A 22,753-nucleotide genomic window follows, 5' to 3' on the forward strand; every position below is an offset into this window, starting at 1 on the left:
ACTAGTGAAGAAGACATTGGGTCACTGTATGACTCCCATCATCCATGAGTCAGGAGGATGGAGCAGTAGTCAGATCCCCATCACAGAGCCTCCCCCTCACTCCCGGATCCATGAGAAGAAGATCTTAGAACTGATCTACAAGATGACTGAGCTGCTGACTGGAGAGGTGACACTGCTGGGAATGCTGGGAAATTCTACAGTAACAGCACTGGAGGTGTCTGGGTGATGACTGTATCATTGTGTGTGTCAGGTTCCTATAAGGTGTCAGGATGTCACTGTCTATTTCTCCATGGAGGAGTGGGAGTATCTAGAAGGACACAAGGATCTGTACGAGGAGGTCATGATGGAGGACTACCGGCCGCGCACATCACAAGGTATGAAGATATAGATATATATATATATTGGCATTACTGGGGGCACAGGCTGGACTGGCGGCCATGCTGAAGTCTTAACACCGTCATGTGCAGTACATATACACGTGTGTACAATGACATGTAATGTAGCAGCTCCACAATTTCTGCTCTTTTCACATCACGTTAGATCCTTATGTTTCCTGTATATGTCCAATAAATCCAGAGCGCTCCATTCACCAGACAGATTTTGTCTTTGCCACAAATGAAGCCCAGAGCAGCACACTGTACGAGCGCAGTAAGGCGAGGTGCACCGTCCTCGGCTTCATGTGTGTAATGTTCATGCTCTCATTCCCGCTGGACTCTTCTCAGTAACTTGTAAGTTCTTTTTGCTGAAACTGAGGGTTTTGACCTGGGCAGGTTTGGAACACTAAACTCCATCTACATAATGACATGCTGGGGGTTTAGTGGCGCCAAACCTACTGACAGTTTCCCTTCTAAATGCTGCCAGGACTCCTAGAGAGAGCCTGTGAGTCCTGCATCCCCCCTCCACACAGAATGATTGACATCTTTTCCTTTGTGGTCCTGCTGATAATATCGGAGGGTGTGACAGACGTTTCTGATGGGGCCGATGCCGGAGCTCCAAACACACGTTCCTTGCTTTACCTCCTGTCCGTGCAGAACATGTAAGGAGCAATGCTGGAAGGGGTTAATATCAGCCCCCCACAGACATTGAGATCAGCTGCTGGAGATCTGTGATGTGGGGGCCATTACTTTACACATCTGTGCACACTTGTGGGGAGGGAAAATCATTTTCAGTGACATGCCGCTCATCTGTAGTGTGGAGTATGGGCAGTCGTACCAGGTGTATGTTCCTGCCAGTCATCAATCTCCACCAGTGTGCTAAGCTGGTCATACACATTAGATGTATGTCGGCCAGACCTGCTGACTTTCTAATGTATATGGCGACTCCCCAACTCTCCCCGGACGTCAGGAGAAAGAAGGATCGGGCTGTGGATTTTCAATATTCCCGATTCTTTTATTAGTAGATAAGTCACTATCAGAGGAGTCTGGTGGCGGCTTTCCCCCTTCTCCCTATTGAAAACACATACACACTGACCGAGCGTTCATGTATATGGAGGAGGGGAGGAACGATGGTTCACCTGGCGGCTATCTAGACTGTATGATCGGCTTTAGACTAGTAGTTCACAAAACTAAGATCTACACTAATCAGCTATAACATTAAAACCACCTGCCTAATATTGTGTAGGCGCCGCCAAAACAGCTCTGACCCATTGAGGCACGGACTCCACAAGACCTCTGAAGCTTCCTGTGGTATCTGACCCCATGACCTTCGGAGAAGATCCTTCAAGTCCTGTAAGTTGTGAGGTGCGGCCTCCATGGATCAAACTTGCTTTTCCTCAGGTCAAGGAAACAATTTTATACTAAGGCAGAGCAGGGAGCCGTTGACACCCGACCATCTACTATGGTAGGCCACTTTAAGTCAGGGACATTCAAGGCACAGGGACCTCGACACTGGTAGTGGGGACGTCAACATTGTAATCTCGGCTCTGATCAGTAAACATAGAAGTGTAGAGAGAAGCGTCTGATATATAGACAGATATACAGTAGTCATGTATTCAGTCACTGTGTGTTTCCTACAGATGGATCCAGTAGGAGAAATCCACCAGAGAGAAGTCCCAGTCCTCTGTATTCCCAGGACTGTCCAGAGGAAAATCACAATGTCCCAGAGAATCATCAGGTAGATGAAGCTGAGCCCTATATCAGATCTATATAGGGGGGTGTGGAGCTTTTTGGTCCTGCGGTCATAGATTTTGGTGGTTTCTTATGTTGATCTGTTAGATGCTTCGCACTCTCTGCTGTATTGTACTGAATTGTTACATATGTGAAATCAGGGGGAAGATCTCACTAATAATAAAGCGGAGGATGAAGAAGAAGAAGAGCGGGTGAGGGGCGATACACCGTGTAAGAGTGAAGTGGAGGAGGAAATTCCAGGAGGTGTTACCACAGGTCCGTAATAATGATATTAGAAAGTGAATTGGGAGGTTTGGTAAGGTGGGGTTCCTCCTTAGTTCTACATTACAGTAACACGTCAGACAATGTGTTATACATAGTGCAGGACCTGAGGGAGCTGTGACTGCACATAGAAGTTCTCTACAAGGTGATCTATGACTCCGGTCATGCACTAGGCTTAGTATCAGATTTTGGGGGTCACCAGCTAGGGCTGGGCGATTATGACTAAAATCAAAATCACGATTAATTGAACACGTAACCTCGATTACGATTAATGTACATTTGTTATATATCCCCCGACACTGCCCCTCACACAGTATAATGCCCCATAGCTGCCCCCATGCAGTATAATGTCCCATACAGCACCAATAGTGCCTAATAAAAATAATAAAATACATACCCCATTCCAACAAGTGGAGGAGATCCCTCTGCTCCTCCGGTCTATGTGGCTCGGCGCATATTTTCAGATTCAATGGACTTCTGTCATATAACGGAGTTTCAGGCATCCTATTGGTTCACGGTGCCCTCAATGCCTGCCCTATTTACTTTTTTTTTTTTTTGCCTCAATGCCCATTGTGTTGGCGAGCAAACAGTGCCTGCCCCAATGGTATATAACCAGATGATTAGAATTGTATACGGGGTTGATGGGGGTTATATACACGGATGAAGGCGGGCTGCTATATACAGGAATGATGTGGGTCCCTATATATATTGAGGGGTTCTCCAGTCCCTGATGAGTGATGTGATCAGAGACTAGGGAACCCTCTGCAGTCATCTCTGGGGACCTAGAAAGGACGCCAGTGGTGTCTGTTCAGTTTTCCTTCTGTTAGGGCACACTATGGGATGTCCTAGTGACACAGAATAATATAAGTTAAAAATAAAGTTGTAAATAACGTTATCCCTTCATGGGATTAAAAATAAAATATTAAAAAAACTAAAAAAACTGTCTTTATTTAGCATAAAATGCATTTTATTGTCCATACGTACATTACATAAATATAAACATCCTACACATATTAGGTATCTACATGACCGTAATAACCTGAAGAATTAATTTACAGATTTTTTAGCGTGAAACGTGAACGGGATAAAAAATAAACAAAACAAAGTGCTGAAAATCGCTTTTTCCTATATTTTATCTGAAAAAATATATGCTGTAGCTTGTAACTTTTTTCAACACCGAAAATGCGCAAAATTTGTTTTAACTTCTCTCGCATAAAACAAGGCCTCATACACCTACGTCAATGAGAGGCAAAAATGAAAAAAAAAAAAAAATAGCTGGTCATTCGGGGTTAACGGCCCCATGTAGTAATGCCGGTTATATCTTCGGTTTGTATTAACCCCTTTCCGCCGCAGCCATTTTTCTTTTTTTTATTTGTTTTTTCCTCCCCACCCGGCCATAACTTTTTTTATTGTTCTGTCTATATAGTACTATGGGCTCGATTTTTGTGGGGCGAGTTGTAGTTTAGAAGGCCCAATTTTTTGTACCAAATAATGAACTGGAAACTGGAATAAATTTAATCGTGGGCTGAAATGGGGGAAAAACACATTTTTATGGGGTTTTGTTTTTATGGTGTTCACCATGCGGTAAAAACAACATGTTCTCTTTATTCCTCGGGTCAATACGATTACGGCGATAATAAATATATATATTACTACTATTAAAAAATAGAATCTGAGTATTTTGAAGACTTTATTTCGCTTTTTAGTAATGTCCCTAGGGGATTTGTAGAATATACTGCAATATTTATGTATTGCTGTATACTGCATTTTTTACTGCCTACTATCTGAGCCCTGCCAAAGAGCAGAAAGATGGCAGACCTCATTAGGCCCCTAGGCTGCCATGACCACCATCGGCATTGCGGGTGGAGGGGGCAAAGTGTTGTCGAAGGGGGCCCACCCCCTTTTTCTAACGGCTTACATGTCTCTATTGAATGCGGCATCTAAGGGTTAAACGAGCGGAATCAGACTTCTCTGTTAGGGTGAGTTCACACGTAGCGTAGATACTGTGGATTTTCCACAACAGATCTAGCATAATACAGTAGCAGCAAAGTGGATGAGGTCTGAACTGATCTGCGTAAATGATGAGCGGAAAAAACGCTAAGAAATTGACCTTCGTTTTTTCCCACAGCATCTCTATTGTATTTGTGTAAATGCTGCTTATTTGTTTTCCGGGTTGTTCACATTGAATTCATCGAGGAGGTAAAACCCACAACAAATAGCAGATATTGCATTTTTTCAACCAGAAGTCTGTTTCTTTGTCCAGGCCGGCCTCCTGGGATGAAGTTTCAACCCATGTGACCGCTGCAGCCAATCACTGGCTGCAGCGGTCACATGGGATGAATCGTTATCCCAGAGCTGCAGGACGTTGGAGGGACGCTTCGCCGTGGTAAGTATGTGTCTTTGGTTCAGTGCAGTTTTCCGCAGCGGACATTTTTGCCGAAAAACTGCACCACAATATGGTGCGGTTTTCGGCCGGAATTCGGCACACAGGGTGGATACACTCTGTGCTTTTGTGCAGCGTATCTGCCCTGTGTGAACATACCCTTGTAGTATCTATCGTCACTGATAGGGCTGTGCTGGGTTCAGTCAGACCCAGCAGCAGCCTCCTTCTACCATCATCTCGGCAATCATGTAACCAGTCACATCACCACCAGGGCCAATAGAGGCAGCGACCTCTATTCTATACACAGCGCTGATTAAGTGATGTGTACGTGAGTACAGAGAAGACAGAAGTTGTAAAAAACACTTTTGTCTTCTCTCCAGGGTTTCTGGCAGTCTCCGACATCCAGTTGCCCAATGGCTTGGCTAGCAAGCTTATTAGATATATACACACAGTGGGCAGTTCTCAAACGGTTAAGCATCATTTTAGGAATCAATCGATATTAAAAACACATACATTTTGGTGATTGCTTTTGTACTTTGTCATTTATTTGGTTCTTCCATTACAAATCCCCTAATAATAACAGCTGAGAGGAAAGATCCTCATTATAGTTCTAGTTTACCAGGGACTCTACATTTTTCAGTTCGGGCAGTGCACAATCACTGAGGAATAGCATGAATGTGAAGAAAATGTGGTGGGTATTGAGGCATAAGCAAAGAATTGAACGGGGCGGGCATTGAGGAGGCTGTGGACCAATAGCATGCCTCAAACCTGGGACTTCTGATGTATACCCGGGTTTGTGGCATCCTATTGGTCCACAGCCTCCTCAATGCCCGCCCCGTTCATTATTTGCTTATGTCTCAATGTCAGCACCATTTTCTTGACGTTCATGTTATTCCTCAGTGCCCGCCTCGATGGTATCTACAGTGATGATGGGGATTACATATATTCAGGGATGATGGCGATTACATTAGCTAGTTTAGGTGTGATCACGTGATTCTGTGGCCACACGCAGAGAAAGCTGGTGGGTGGGATAAAAATCTAACAGGGAAGGGAAAACTAGTGGGGAGGGTGAATAGACAAATAGAAAGGGTAAGAATACTTACTAAAAAAAAAACCAATGTGTTATTACGAGAGTAGACATAGGCTGCTGGTAAGAGTTATATGTCAAGCCAGTGCTGGATGTTTCTGTACACTCCTCCTTCCTTCTGTATGAAGTGATCCATGCTCCTGCTTCTTCTAAGGGTGCACTACAGAGAGATAGTGGATCAGGACGGCTCTCTGTTCTGTGTGCAGTGTATAGAAGACACCCACTACCTCAGGGAAAACTGAGAATTATAGGTAGAACCTGCAGAGGGAAAACTGCTAAAAAGAAAATGCCATATACAAGTCAAATAATGCCAGAAATAGTGTTATGCCTCCTGTACACACATATGACAGATTATTCTGAAAAGTCGTCTAAATATTTGATAAGCTTTAAGGGTCTTTAAGGAGTTTAACCCTTACACGCCGCAGCCCTTTTTCAGATTTTCATTTTCGTTTTTTCCTCCCCACCTTCCAAAGGCCATAACGCCTTTATTTATCCATCGATATAGTACTATGATGGCTTGATTTTTGCGGGACGAGTTGTAGTTTTTCGTAGCACCATTTACTTTGCCATATAATGTACTAGGAAACGGGCAAAAAATTATTTGTGGGGTAGAAAATGAAAAAAACAGCAATTCCTCCATGGTTTTTTTGCGCGCCATTTTTATGGAATTTACTGTACAATTAAAACAACATGTTAATTTTATTCTATGGGTCAATACGATTATGCCGATACCAAACATGTGTAGTTTTTTTCTATATTTTACTACTTTTACAAGTAAAAACCTAAGTGTAAAAAAGAAAATTAATTTTGTTTCGCCAAATTCCGAGAGCCATAACTTTTTTTATTTTTCCGTTGATTAAGTGGTATAAGGGCTTATTTTTTTTGCGGGATAAGCTGTAGTTTTTAATAATACCATTTTGGTGTAAATGTGACGGTTTTATCACTTTTTATTTCATTTTTTGTGGGAGATTAGGTGAACAAAAAATAGAGATTCTGGCGTTTACAATTTTTTTTTTTTTTACGGCGTTCACCGTGCGGGTTAAATAATGATATATTGTGATAGTTCAGACTTTTACGGACGCGGCGATACCAATTATGTTTATTTAAGTTTTTTTACTATGCTCTAGGGGGAAAATGGGAAAAGGTTTTTTTTTAACTTTTAATTTGTAATTTTTTTTTACACAAACAAAAACAAACTTTATTTAACACATTTTTACATTTTTTATTAGTACCCCTAGGGGACTTCAACCAGCGATCGTTAGTGTAACCAGCGATCGTTAATGTATTGCAGTATATCGTGATTCTAACAGTCTCCTATGAAGCCCTGCCGGAGGCAGAGCTTCATAGGAGTACCAAGATGACGGACCTGGGGGACTTCGTCAGGCCCCCAGGCAGCCGTGTGAACCAACGTCTCCCCCCGATCTCTCCGCGGGGGGGGGCATTGAGAAGTTACAGGGGGTCGCCCCCCTGTTTTTAGTAATATAAATGCCGCGATCTCTATTGAACGCGGCATTTAACGGGTTAAACAAGCGGGATCGCGCTAAAACGCGATCCCGCTCGTAACCCGGAAGTGTCGGCTGTAACACACAGCCGACACACTCGCTCTATGGAGCGGACTCAGCCCGTGAGCCCGCGCCATATTCCCCCACCCGGCGTGCGCCGTATATATACGGCGGATGTCGGGAAGGGGTTAAAGATGTGGGGTTGTTTTGTGTATTTTTATATTGGATTAAAAAACAAACAGATCCATGATTATTAGGAAGCACCTATTTTACCCAGTTGCTGTCTGCCCATAGACTATGAACGTTCTGGTTGTCCACACCTATCTCTGCAGAGTTTTACCCTTTACGCCTCTCCCACTCCATCAGAGTTAAATATATCACTTATTTTATAACACAAGATCGAAGCCCTATATGTTGTGAGAAAAACAGGACCAAATAAATATAGGTTGGCAGAGGAATAGAAAAATAATTTGATATTGAATTGTCACATGGCTAAAACTTGAAGGAGGCCACTTCATTAGTTCCACCTTATTAGTACTTGATAGGACCCTCTTTCCCCTTAGCACAGCCTGAATTCTGAGTGAAATTATATAAACGGTACCTTAAACCTTTATTACAGATTCTGATTGATAACTTCACTCTGTCTATTCCACTACATCCCAAAGATGATATAAATTCGTTTATACAGACCTCATTATCATGTTCGTGAATTCATCCTGAGATGTGTGCTTTGTCTCATGACACATTATCTTATTAAAGGGGTTTTCCGGAACCAAAAAAACATATGTCTTTTAACCCCTTCCCGCACCTTGCCGTTAATGCACGTCGAGGTGAGCAGTAACTTTGCACACCTCGACGTGTAGTTAAGTCAGTGCTTTGACCGCTAACCGCAGCGCGGCGCTACACTGCAGCGGCGGTTAACTGTGCAGGGTGTCTGCGCTGCATTCCCCGTTGCCAATCAGTGGCCCATCGCCGCTGATTTCGGCAGTTAACCCCTTAATTGCGCAGTTCGATTTTGATCGCCACAATTAAGTTTAGCGCCGATCGGCAGCCCCCACGTGAAATCACGGCGGCTGGCGATGGCAACCGGACGCCAGACGATGACTTCCAGGCTGCCATGTACAGAAGCCTATGAGGACCAGCCGGAGGGGGGTCGTCATAGGCTTCCTGTCAGTGTGACTGTCACGTCACAATTGCAGTTGGAATGCATTACACTACGTAGGTAGTGTAATGTATTCCAGCAGCGATCAGAGCTGCAAGTCTAAGTGTCCCCTAGTGGGACAAGTAAAAAAAGAATAAAAATGTTTTAAAAAAAGTGTAAAAATAAAAGTTATAAGTGACATAAACAAGAACTGCTTTTTTTCCTATAGTAAGTCTTTTATTATAGGAAAAAAATGAACACGTAAAAAAAAAAGTACACATATTTGGTATCACCGCATTCGTAACAACCCCAACTATAAAACTATAATATTATTTTTCCCGCCCGGTGAACACCGCAAAAAAAATAAACAAAAACAATGCAAGAATCACTATTTTTTGGTCACCACCCCTCCCAAAATCTACAATAAAAAGTGATCAAAAAGTCGCATGTACGCCAAAATAGTACCGATACAAACTACAACCCGTCACGAAAATAACAAGCCCCATCACAGCTTTTTTGACTGAAAAATAAAAAAGTTATGGCTCTCAGAATATGGTGGCACAAAAAATAATAAAACCTATATACATATGGTATCGGCGTAATTGTACCGAACCGCAGAATAAAATATAATCGTCATCTTGCTTGCCGAAAAATGGAATAAAAATTATGGCGATGCAAAATGTGCAGTGTTCCAAAAGCGGATAGGATCGGGTGCCATTTATAAGTGTGACACTGGCAACATATCTGCGGATTATTATTTATTTACCCCATTATTATACCCTCTTATTATGCCCCTGATGTACTCTGCCCAGCCTACATGTACCCCCACATTATAAACTGAAATACCAGCTAAACGCCAGTGCTACTACCAAGCAAAATCTGCGCTCCAAAAGCCAAATGGCGCTCCCTCCCTTCTGAGTCCTACAGCGTGCCCAAACAGCAGTTTACGTGCACAGATATGGCATTGCCATACCCGGGAGAACCCGGTTAATATTTTATGAGGTATTTGTGGCACAAACTGGGCACAACATATAGTGCACTAAAATGGCACATCAGTGGAAAATGTTCATTTTCACTCTGCACCATCCGCTGCGCATTCAACCCTTCGCGCACCATGACTTAATAGCATGTCGTGGTGTGGGGGGTGATATATGGAGCATGTCACGCGCTGAGCCTGCGCCATACGCTGCGGGTGTCAGCTGTGTATTACAGCTGATACCCGGGACTAACGGACAGAAACAAATCGAACGCGCTGTTACAGGAGCTTGTAAAAATGACAATATACTGCAATACATTAGTATTGCAGTGTATTCTACCAGTGATCTAACGATCGCTGATTCAAGTCTCCTAGGGGGACTAACAAAATGTGTAAAAACAAAAGTAAATAGTTATTATTAGTAGACAAAATGTAATAAATATTTAAAGTCCAAAAAGAAACCCTTTTCACATTTTTTCTCTAAAGTAATGTAAAAAAATACACAAAATTGGTATCGCTGCGTCCGTAAAAGTCCAAACTATTACAATATACCATTATTGAATTCGCACGGTGAACGCTGTTAAAAATAAAGAATTTTAAACTGCAAAATTGCAGTTTTTTGGCCACCTTGGCTCGACCAAAAAATTTAATAACAAGTGCTCAAAAAGTCTTATGTACCAAGAAATGGTACCAATAAAAACTACAGCCCTCACACCACTCTATTGACGGAAAAATAAAAAAGTTGTGGCTCTCGGAAAGTGGGGAGGAAAAAAGAAAAAGCAAAACGTGGATCAGTTCGGAAAGGGTTAATTTCTAATGAAAAAACAGTTATGACCACATGTGGGGTATTGCCGTACTCGGGAGAAATTGCTTTACAGATGTTGGGGTTCTTTTTCTCCTTTGTGAAATTGAAAAAATGCAACATTTTAGTGGAAACAATGTTGATATTAATTTTCACGCCCTAATTCTAATAAATTCTGCAAAAGACGTGTGGGGTCTAAATGCTCACTATACCCCTAGATAGATTCCTTAAGTGGTGTAGTTTCCCAAATGGGGTTACTTTTGGGGGCTTCCACTGTGTGGTCCCTCTGTGGGGTTTGCAAATGAGACATGACACCCAAAAAACATTTCAGCTAAATTTGAGCTTCAAAAGCCAATTAGCGCTCCTTCCCTTCTAAGCCCTGCCATGGGTCCAAACAGCAGTTTATTACCACATATGGCATATTTCCGTAATCGGGAGAATTTGTTTTACAAATGTTGGGGTGCTTTTTCTCCTTTTATTCTTTGCAAAAATTAAAAATGGCTACGTTTTTTCAGAAAAAAAGTTGATTTTTACCTTTACAGACTAATTCCAATGAATTCAGCAAAACAACTGAGGGGTCAAAATGCTAACTTTACCCCTAGAAAAATTCCTTGAGGGGTGTAGTTTCCAAAATAGGGTCACTTTTGGGGGTTTTCCACTGTTTTCATCCCTCCAGTGCATTGCAAACGCAACACGGCACTGAAAACTATTCCAGCAAACTCAGAAATCCAAATGGTGCACCTTCAGTTCTGAGCCCTGCTGTGGGTCCAAACAGCAGTTTATTACCACATATGGGGTATTGCTATAATCGGGAGAAATTGCTTTACATATGTTGGTGTGTTTTTTCTCCTTTTATTCCTTGTTTTTTAAGAAAAAAAGCAGATTTTCATCTTTACATACTAATTCAAATAAATGTTGCAAAAAAACTGTGGGTTCAAAATCCTAACTATACCCCTAGATAAATTCCTTGTGGGGTTTAGTTTCCAAAATGGGGTCACTTTTGGGGATCTTTACTGTTTTGGCCACACATAACCTCTTCAAACCTGACATGGTGCCTAAAATATATTCTAAAAAAAGGAGGCCCCAAAATCCTCTAGGTGCTCCTTTGCTTTTGAGGCCGGTGTTTCAGTGAATTAGCAAATTAGGGCCACATGTGGGATATTTCTTAAAACTGCAGAATCTGGGCAGTAAATATTGAGTTGCATTTCTCAGGTAAAACCTTGAAAAAAAAAATTAATTACAATGTATTACAAATGAATTTTGGGGAAAAAAAATGAAATTTGTAAATTTGACCTCTACTTTGCTTTAATTCCTGAGAAACGCCTAAAGGGTTTAAACACTTTCTGAATGCTGTTTTGAATACTTTGAGGGGTGCAGTTTTCAAAATGGGGTGATTTATGGGGACTTTCTAATATATAAGGCCCTCAAAGCCACTTCACAACTGAACTGGTCCCTGAAAACATAGCCTTTTGAAATATTCTTGAAAATATGAGAAATTGCTGCTAAAGTTCTAAGCCTTGTAACGTTCTAGAAAAATAAAAGAATCTTCCAAAAACGATGCAAGCATAAAGTAGACATATGGGAAATGTAAACTAGTAACTATTTTGTATGGTATTACTATCTGTTTTACTGGATGCATTTAAATTTAGAAAAATGAAAATTTTTGCTAATTTTCTCCAAATCTTGGTGTTTTTTACAAATAAATATTTAATTTATCGACCAAATTTTTTTTACTAACATAAAGTACAATATGTCACGAGAAAACAATCTCAGAATCACTTTGATATTTAAAAGCATTCCAGAGTTATTACCAGATAAAGTGACACGTCAGATTTGAAAAATCGGCTTCGTCCTGAAGGCCAAAACAGGCTCAGTCCTGAAGGGGTTAAACAAGAAAACGTTATACACCGTGCAATAATATATTAATATAGAAGTGTTGCATGGATTTAAAAAAAAAAAAAAGGAAAAGATTCGGAAAACCCCTTTAAATGTAGACTGTGGCCAATATTAGACTAACATTATTAAATTAAGATGTTGTATGTCTAATTAGTATTTAACCCCTTCACGACTGCCATACGGTTATATACGTTCTAACTGCCGATGCCCCGTGCAGTTAGCACCTGTATAAACGTCGACAGCCTGGAACGGGTTTAATGAGTGCAGTGCTGCTTCAGTGTGAGCAGCACTGCACTCTCATGTCGGCCGGTGTTGAGACCCCCGGAATACACCCTCCACTGTAGATAGTGCCACCCACAACCCCACAACTGTAGGCAGTGCAAAACGCTCTGTAGATAGCACCACCTAAGCACCTCCAGCATCAGAATCCCCTCCTAGAGGGAGCCCCCGCCATCTTTCCATCCCCGCTTTAGATTGTACCCCCCCCCCTGCTGTAGATAGCATCACACCCCCCACTGTAGAAAGTGCTGACTTCAGATCACACTGGCTGGGGATTCCGCTTCTAGAGAGAGCACCTGACGTCACTGTCCATTTGGACAGTGACGTTAGGGGCCCTCTCTGGGAGCGGAATCCCCGGCTGACACTCTACCCGGGGATTCCGCTACTGGAGTAGCCCCTGGTGTCACAGAGATCAGGGGCTTCCTGTAGGAGCGGAATCTTAGGCCAGAGGGATACAGTGGTGCAATTTACAGAAAGGGGTGCCATTTACGGGGGGGGGGGGGGTGGCGCTATCTGCAGCGAGGATATTGCTAAATACAGGGGTATATGTCTTATCTACAGGGGGTGGTGCTGTTTACATGCGATGTGGTGCTATCTACAGTGGGGTGTTTTATACAGGGGGTGTGGCACTATCGACATGGTTACTGTGGCATTATATTGCCACTATTTACAGGGGACACTGGTGCTATCAACATGGGCACTGTGTGGCACTGTGGGCATTATCTACAGGGAGAACTGGCATGATGTGGGCACTGGCACTATTTACAGTGGGCTCTATCTTTATGGGCACTGGCACTATGTGGGCGATGTGGCACTATCTAAAGTGGTATTACGTCACTATTTACATGGGCACTGTGGTGTTTTCAGGGGTTTGGGACAAAAAACTCTAACAAATAAAATTCATCCATTTTTTTTTTTTTTTTTTTTTAAACGGCCATGAAAAACGGATGGCAAAAACGGTCAGACGGCCAGGAAATCGAGTCATATTGATGCAAAACAGCCATGAAAAACTGACAGTTGATTCGTTGTATTTCACGGTCGTGTGTATATAGCCCTCTTCACTCCCCCCCCCACAGCGATCCAGGGTGACGGAGGGAGCAGAGGACTAATTGTTACACAGCTCTGCAGTGGCTATATATATATATATATATATATATATATATATATATATTTTACAAAAAAGTATTTTTTTTTTAAATTTTTAGTGATTTGTGTGCTCATAGTAAGAATTAAAAACACTGAATTAATTAAACTATCTAGAAAATGAAAGCCTCATAACTCTTGTAAAAAAACAAAGTAAAAATGGTTGTGATATTAAAAAGCGGTTCCAAAGGTATTCTCGTTTAAAAACGTGCATATCAAAAATGGAAAATTTCATGACCCTTGGTCATGAAAGGGTTGAAGGGCCAAATGTGTTGGCAGAGAATAGACAAGGTTCTGCTTTTCCCCAAAAAATGTTTTATTAAGTCAAGTTTATTTAATAAATTAATAGTGGAGGACTGAGTGTAGACCAGAAACCTGGACTGTCATGGATTTATCCTAAAGTGTTATACAAAGCGTTATAAGGCTGGAATCACACACACAGTTTTTGAGCTGAAGCCAGGCGTGGATTCAAAAGGCACGGCTTAAACTTCTTCCTGCTTGATCCACTTCTGACTTTGGCTCAAAACACTGCATGTGTGTTTCCAGCGTAATACGAATGTTATAAATTTGTTAACTTTTCTGTTTTGAAACAAAATCACAAAACAAATTTTTAATCATAACAGAAAATCCCAGTAAGAACTCTGAGGGAAGCTTCACGTTATTGCTAAATTGTAAAGAAGAAGATGAAGATATCATGCAGCAGTCTTCAGGAGAAAACCTAATTTCCCTTAATGTACATCCAGTACTTCACAGTAAAGACCTATCATGTAATTTCACTAATCATGAGGAACCTTCTGACCAATCACAGCTCAGTACCACAATTACCACAAGTACAGCTCAGGAAAAGGGTAAAAGGTTTCAATGTGGTAAACCGTTCGCAAAAATCTCAGGTCTTCTGACAGAGAAAAGGATTCCCACAGGGGAGAAGTTGTATTCATGTTCATTATGTGAGAAATGTTTTACAGATAAATCACATCTTGCTAAACATGAGAGAAGTCACACAGGAAGGAAGCCATATTCATGTTCAGAATGTGGGAAATGTTTTACATACAAATCACATCTTGTTATGCATGAGAGAAGTCACACAGGAGAGAAGCCGTATTCATGTTCAGAATGTGGGAAATGTTTTGCACGAAAATCAAATCTTGTTACACATGAGAGAATTCACACAGGAGAGAAGCCATATTCATGTTCAGAATGTGGGAAATGTTTTACAGATAGATCACATCTTGTTATACATGAGAGAAGTCACACAGGGGAGCAGCCATATTCATGTTCAGAATGTAGGAAATGTTTTTCAAAAAAATCAAATCTTGTTACACATGAGAGAATTCATACTGGAGCGAAGCCATATTTATGTTCAGAATGTGGGAAATGTTTTGCACGAAAATCAAATCTTGTTACACATGAAATAATTCACACAGGAGAGAAGCCGTATTCATGTTCAGAATGTGGGAAAAGTTTTGTACAAAAATCATATCTTATTACACATAAGAGAATTCACATAGGAGAGAAACCGTATTCATGTTCAGAATGTGGGAAATGTTTTAAAGTTCGATCACAGCTAGTTACACATGAGAGAATTCACACAGGAGAGAAGCCACATTCGTAGACTAAAAAATGGTTTACACCGTATCTAATAGAAATTCCAAAAATTGCAGTAGATATCCTGCAAAGTGCCGTTTTAGGAAAAAGCTAAATTAGTGAAAAAAGACTCCGGAAACATAGCAGGTACTCTTTGAGATATTAAATAATTTGTATTCATTTATTATTTGAATTATAGAAAAATTTGTAGAAATACTTTTCAAAACATTGTACATAATAATTAAAAACACCACCTGGCCAGGTTCTAATATAAATGCAAATAGACTATGTTCCTATTCCAAAGTCCAGATGTACCCCATCTATGTGTTGGCTAAACAAAGTTACAATTTTAAATATACAATAAGCAATTCAATAGCCCATCAAAAAGTACAAAATTATTAATGCAGAGGAAATAATGTAACTAGATTTTTTTTTTTTTAACCTAGCAGGTTCTTCCTTTTAAATCAAATAACCGCTTGACCTAATTCACATTTGCAAAACTAGAAGTAGGTCCAAAACATGGAAGACATGTAAATCTTTCCATTATACTTTTCTCTGTTTATGTTCCGCTTCCAGTTTTGGCTTACAAATACGGATCAAAAATACTAACCAAACTATGCAAGTGTGAATGAGGCCTTATAAAGGAAAAAAAGCCTGCTAAAGGTTATTTTTCCCAAAGGGGCAGAACCAGGTATTTGAGCCATAGAAAGAGATGGCATATCCGTGAAGTGTTTTTTTTTGTTCAAAAAATTATTGCAAATTGAATTAAAAAAATAATTCTATCACCTTTTATCTTTTTATACTGTATGAATAAAGATTAAAGGGGTTTTCCACCTTCTGACAACTGATGATCTATTCACTGAATAGGTCATCAGTATATCATCAGTGCAAGTCTGATACCCGGACCCCGCACCGATAAGCCGCTCCGGTGGCCTGCGGGCATCGGATGTTATGGCACATAATGCTATGTATGGAGCCCGGAAGCAGTTGGCTCAGTACATAGCACAGCGACTGTGCTGCAGAACTGCAGGTCCACTCCTATTCAATTGAATAGGTGCAGAGCTCCAATAGTGCAGCTCGGCCGCTATTCCGTGGCTGGAGCTAAGTGCTTCCAGCATGTACGTCCGGTCATCAGTTGTCAAAAGGTGGAAAACGCCTTTAAATATAGATACACATGTCAACATTTGTAAAAAAAAATAAATTACACGGGGTGTCCTTACATGACTGTAGTCAGAGATATAGACACTGCAGGGTCCATACACGTGTAATTTTGAAGAATAAGATAATGATTGTGAGTAAGACTAAAACGACATTCGTTTTGAACTTACACGTGAAAAACATTACACCGCGTTCCAAATTATTATGCAAATGTTATTTTTCGCTGATTTCCCTAAATAGTCGATGCAAATGACAGTCAGTATAATTTTCAAGCCATCAACCGTTGGAGTATAATGCAAATTTTATTCAACAAATCTAATGATAACAAATTTTTTAATTTAGAAGTAAAAAACTCAAAATGCACTGTTTCAAATTATTATGCACAACAGAGATCAAAACCTTTTTAAAGGTTGTAAAGAGAACTAAAATGGTAATTTGTTGAATTTGCAGCATCAGGAAGTCATATTTACAGAAATAAAATGCTTTTTCAATCAAAAAGAAATAAACAGGCCAAGTTACATGTTAACATAGGACCCCTTCGTTGATATCACCTTCACAATTCTTGCGTCCATTGAATTTGTGAGTATTTGGACACTTTCTGCTTGAATATCTTTGCAGGAGGTCAGAATAACCTCCAAGAGCTTCTGTTTTGATGTGAACTGCCTCCGACCCTCATAGATATTTTGCTTGAGGATGCTCCAAAGGTTCTCAATAGGGTTGAGGTCAGGGGAACATGGGGGCCACACCATGAGTTTCTCTCCTTTTATGCCCATAGCAGCCAATGACACAGAGGTATTCTTTGCAGCATGAGATGGTTCATTGTCATGCATGAAGATAATTTTTCTACGGAAGGCACGGTTCTTCTTTTTGTACTACGGAATAAAGTGGTCAGTTATAAACTCTACGTTCATTGCAGAGGTCATTTTCACACCGTCAGGGACCCTAAAGGGGCCTACCCGCTCTCTCCCCATGATTCCAGCCCAAAACATGACTCCGCCATCTCCTTGCGGACGTCGCAGCCTTGTTGGCACATGGTGGCCATTCACCAACCATCCACTACTCCATCCATCTGGACCATCCAGGGTTGCACGGCACTCATTAGTAAACAACAAGGTTTGAAAATTAGTCTTCATGTATTTCTGAGCCCACTGCAACCGTTTCTGCTTGTGAGGGGGGCCCGAATAATAGCTTTATGCACAATTGCAAACCTCTGGAGGATCCTACACCTTGAGGTTCGCGGGACTACAGAGGCACCAGCGGCTTCAAATACCTGTTTGCTGCTTTGCAATGGCATTTTAGCAGCTGCTCTCCTAATCCTATTAATTTGTCTGGCAGAAACCTTCCTCATTATGCCTTTATCTGAACGAATCCGTCTGTGCTCTGAGTCAGCCACAAAACTTTTCACAGTATGATGATCACGCTTAAGTTTTCTTGAAATATCCAATGTTTTCATACCTTGTCCAAGGTATTGCACAATTTCACACTTTTCGGCAGCAGAGAGATCCTTTTTCTTTCCCATATTGCTTGAAACCTGCGGCCTGCTTAATAATGTGGAACGTCCTTCTTAAGTAGTTTTCCTTTGATTGGGCACACCTGGCAAACTAATTATCACAGGTGTCTGAGATTGATTGCAATGATCCAAAGTACCCTAAGACACAATACCATCCATGAGTTTAATTGAAAAACTAATAATTAAATGTTTGACACTTAAATCCAATGTGCATAATAATTTGGAACACGGTGTATAGTTGTGTTACCTTCCACAGAGGAGGTTTTTACATGAACTACCGTTCCTATCCTGACACGGCGGCGCATTGATCTCCCATCATTTTACACTAAACCTCATGTGTAACGTTGTGTTTTTCGAGTTTTTTAACCCCTTAACAACATCCAACGTAATAGTATGTTGTTGTCGTTAGTTACTGAACCCAACACAACGTACTGGTACCTTCTGTTTCTGATGCAGGCTCAGAAGCGGAGCACGCACCATCTCCAGCGGTTGTCAGATGTATATCACAGCTGACACCCTGCTGCATGGCCAGGACCAGAGCTAGCCTCCGATCCGGCCGATTATCCCCTTAAATGCAGCGCTCAAAAGCTAGTGCTGCAGCTATGGTGTTTACAAGCAGATCGGAACCCCGCTATGTAATGGTGGGGTTCCGCTGACTGCTCTGGCAGACCAGAGGGTTAACAATGGCCTCCTGTCTGCCAAGTACGGAAGCCTGCTAGGTCCCGCCCAGAGGCAGGTCCTTAAAGGCTTCCTGCCGCTAAAGAAAGACGGCTCAGTAGCTGAGCCTGTGACATCAGCCGTGGGTGTCAGCTGTATGTTAGAGCTGACGCCGTGCTATAACGGCAGGGAACGAACCCTGCCATTAACCCCTTAGATCAGGGGTCTCAAGCACGAGGGCCGCATGCGGCCCCTGGGACTGTCATCTGCGGCCCACGGGACACAGCCGCTAGTACAGACTCTAGAGGGAGCCCCAATGGAGCTATCTACTTGGGGTGTGTGTGGCATTATCTTCAGAGGGCACTGTGGCAGCATCTGCGGAGGGCACTGTGGCAGCATCTGCGAAGGGCACTGGCAGCATCTGCGAAGGGCACTGGCAGCATCTGCGAAGGGCACTGTGGCAGCATCTGCGAAGGGCACTGTGGCAGCATCTGCGAAGGGCACTGTGGCAGCATCTGCGAAGGGCACTGGCAGCACCTACAGAGGGACTGTGGCAGCATCTACAGAGGGACTGTGGCAGCATCTACAGAGTGCACGGTGGCATTATCTAGGGGTGTGTTGCATTATCTACAGAGGGCACTGTGGCAGCATCTACAGAGGGCACTGTGGCAGCATCTACAGAGGGTACTGTGGCAATATCTAGGGGTGTGTTGCATTACCTACAGAGGGCACTGTGGCAGCATCTACAGAGGACTCTGTTACAGCATATAAAGAGGGCAATGTGGCACTATCTAAAAAGGGGCTGCCCAATCTTGACATGTGTGTCTGCCAAACGCTGCTAACTGAACTGCCGGACTGCATTTAGCAACACTTAAACTGGAAAACTGGATTGTTCAAATAAGCACATGGAAAAATCTCTAAAATTTTAAACCTAGCGGTATTATTATAGTAATATAATGTTATAGTAGTTCAAATAACTAATTGATTAAAAATAATTTTGTATTGTATCAAATTTGAAAGTAATGCGGCCCGTCAACATCCCATTTTTTCTATATGTGGCCCACTTACCCGGCCGAGTTTGAGACACCTGCCTTAGATGCTGCAATCCTGGCATCTTAATGGTTTGTGTCGATCGGCATCGACACGATGTAATCTTGAGGACGTATGATAGCCTATTAGGCACTGCCCAGAGATGGGACCTAATAGGTTTTCTGTTACGTTGGTAGTGCAATGCATTAGAATAAAGATCAGAGGTGCAGGCTCTCAAGTCCCCTAGTGGGACAAAAAAGTTAAATACAAAAAAAAGTTAATAAAAACAGACACTGCCTTTTTTTCAATAATAAATCTTTTATTATAGGAAAAAAAATGAAAAGGTTACAAAAAGTACACATTTGGTATCGCCGCGTTCGTAACGACCCAAACTATAATGTTATTTTTCACGCATGGAGAACACCGGAAAAAAACTGACAAAATCACTATTTTTTTTTATCACCACCCCTCCCAAAACATGGAATAAAAAGTGATCAAAAAGTCATATGTACCCCAAAACAGGTAACATAAAAACTACAATCGGTCCCGTAAAAACAACCCCTTACACAGCTTTTTTGACTAAAAAATAAAAATGTTATGGCTCTCAGAATATGGCAACACAAAAAATAAATAATTGTATAAAATAGCAAGCGCTGCAAAACGTAATAAAACTATATACATATGGTATCGCCGTAATCGTATCGACCTGCAGAATAAAGTAAAAATTCATTTATAGCCCACGTCAACACTGTAAAAGAAGGAAAAAAAACATTGTCAAAAATTGTTGCTATATGGTCACCTTGCTTGCCAAAGGATGAAATAAAATTGATCAAAAGATCGCGTGTACCCCAAAATGGTACCAATGAAAACTAGAGATTGTCCCTCAACAAATAAGCCGCTCCGTTGGCGGAAAATGAAAAAGTTCTGGCTCTCAGAATATGGCGACACAAAATGTGCAGAGCATTCCAAAAGCGGATAAGGTTGGGCACCATTTAGCAGTGCGACACTGGCCACACATCTATGAATTATTATATATTTACCCCATTATTATACCCTCTTATTATGCCCTGATGTACTCCTCACAGATTACATATACCCTGATGCACTCCACACATATTACATATACCCTGATGTACTCCTCACAGATTACATATATCCTGATGTACTCGTCCCCGATTACATATATCCTGTGTAATGCTGGGGTAGGGAGACAGACAGACAGGTGAGCCCTCATCTACCCGCCACTCAGTCCCTGCCTACTTGCAACGGCCCGTCCTAGGCGACGGCGTACAACTGGGCGACGGTCCCTACGCTCACTATGTGCACGACAGACAAGGGTACACAAAAGCTCGGGGAACGGGGCAGTTGCCTACGGCAACACCGTGAGCAACAAGAGTAGTGAACGAGCCGAGTCAAACCAGGAGTGTACGAGGTACCAAACGCAGAGCAGGAAAGTAGTGAACCTGCCAAGTCAAACCAGGAGTGTACGAGGTACCAAACGCAGAGCAGGAGAACAGTGAATGAGCCGAGTCAAACCAGGAGTGTACGAGGTACCAAACGCAGAGCAGGAGAGTAGTCAGTAAGCCAGGGTCTATATGGAGCAGAGGACAAAAGTACAAGCAGCAGAGCCAGGAAACAGACAGAATCACAGGCAAAGGAGGAGCAGGAAGTGAACTTATAAATAGAGGGCGGGAGCTAGCTCCGTCTGGCCAGGCTGTGATAGGCTCTCCCACTCCTCAGCCTCCCAGGCTGATTGGTAGAAGAAGGGGTCACTCGATCAGACTTAGGAGCAGGTGCAGACTGACTAACCACGGGTGTCGACACAGAAGCTGTGTCTGGCAGATCCTTTACAGTACCCCCCCCCCCTTTATGAGGGGCCGCTGGAACCTTTCTAGGTGGACCTGGCTTATTGGGGAACCGAAGATGGAACCTCCTGAGCAATACTGCAGCGTGAACATCCCGGGCGGGTACCCAAGTCCTCTCCTCAGGCCCGTATCCTCTCCAATGGATCAGGTACTGGAGAGAGCCTTGGACCATCCTGCTGTCCACAATCTTGGCCACCTCGAATTCTACCTCTTCAGGGGTGAGAACAGGGACCGGAGGGAGCCAAGGACGGGGAGCAGCATTTCAGGAGGGAGGCATGAAACACCGTGTATTCGAAAAGACGGGGGTAATTCCAGTCGGAAGGAGACAGGGTTAAGGACTTCAATGACCTTGTACGGCCCTATATACCGGGGAGCAAACTTTTTGGATGGGACTTTAAGGCGCAAATTTTTTGAAGACAGCCACACCAGATCCCCGACCACAAACAAGGGGTTAGCAGAACGTCCTCTATCTGCCTGAGTCTTTTGTATGCTCTGGGACGCCTCTAGGTTCTTCTGAACCTGGACCCAGACTGTGCACAGTTCCCGATGAACGACATCTACCTCAGGATTGTTGGAACCACCAGGTGAAACGGAGGAGAACCGTGGATTAAACCCAAAATTACAGAAAAAGGGGGAGACCCCTGACGAGTTACTAACCCGGTTATTAAGGGAAAATTCAGCGAGGGAAATGAAGGAGACCCAATCATATTGACAGTCAGAGATAAAACACCTTAAATATTGTTCTAGAGACTGATTGGTCCTCTCGGTTTGGCCATTAGTTTCAGGATGGAAGGACAGATCAATCTCCAACTTTTTACAGAAGGCTCTCCAAAACAATGAAACAAATTGTACACCTCTGTCAGAAACAATATTGACAGGAACCCCATGGAGACGCAGGATGTGTTTGACAAACAAGGTAGCTAACGTCTTAGCATTGGGTAGTTTCTTGAGGGGCACAATGTGGCACATCTTACTGAAGCGGTCTACTACAACCCACACCACCGACTTGCCTTGAGATGGAGGCAGATCGGTGATAAAATCCATGGAGATACGGGTCCAAGGTCTCTGGGGAATGGGCAAAAAACATAGTAAGCCCGCTGGTCGGGACCTGGGAATCTTGGACCTAGCACAAATTTTACAAGCGGCGATGTAGGCATTAACGTCTTTAACCCCTTAGTGACCAGCCTATTTTAGGCCCTAATGACCAAGCTATTTTTTTGGACTTGTTTTTTGCAGGATTAGTTGTACTTTTTAATGGCACCATTTTAGGGTACATATAATTTTTTTATTAACTTTTTTGGGGGGGGATTATAAAAAAAAACCTGAAACTCCAGCATTGTTCTATGCGGTTTAA

At 42.3% G+C, this 22,753-nt stretch overlaps 1 protein-coding gene across 1 annotated transcript; it reads left to right on the plus strand.

Moving 5' to 3' along the window:
• The first annotated feature begins 278 nt into the window (after positions 1–278).
• LOC142715458 (uncharacterized) lies at positions 279–15,965 on the plus strand. The gene is made up of 4 exons (XM_075848666.1): positions 279–374; positions 2,015–2,112; positions 2,267–2,381; positions 14,220–15,965. The coding sequence occupies exons 1-4, from the start codon at positions 290–292 to the stop codon at positions 15,206–15,208; spliced, it is 1,287 nt and encodes a 428-aa protein (XP_075704781.1). The 5' UTR covers positions 279–289; the 3' UTR covers positions 15,209–15,965.
• Positions 15,966–22,753: the final 6,788 nt, after the last annotated feature.

Source organism: Rhinoderma darwinii, unplaced genomic scaffold (genome assembly GCF_050947455.1).
Source record: "Rhinoderma darwinii isolate aRhiDar2 unplaced genomic scaffold, aRhiDar2.hap1 Scaffold_4437, whole genome shotgun sequence".
Taxonomy (NCBI): Eukaryota; Metazoa; Chordata; class Amphibia; order Anura; family Rhinodermatidae; genus Rhinoderma; species Rhinoderma darwinii.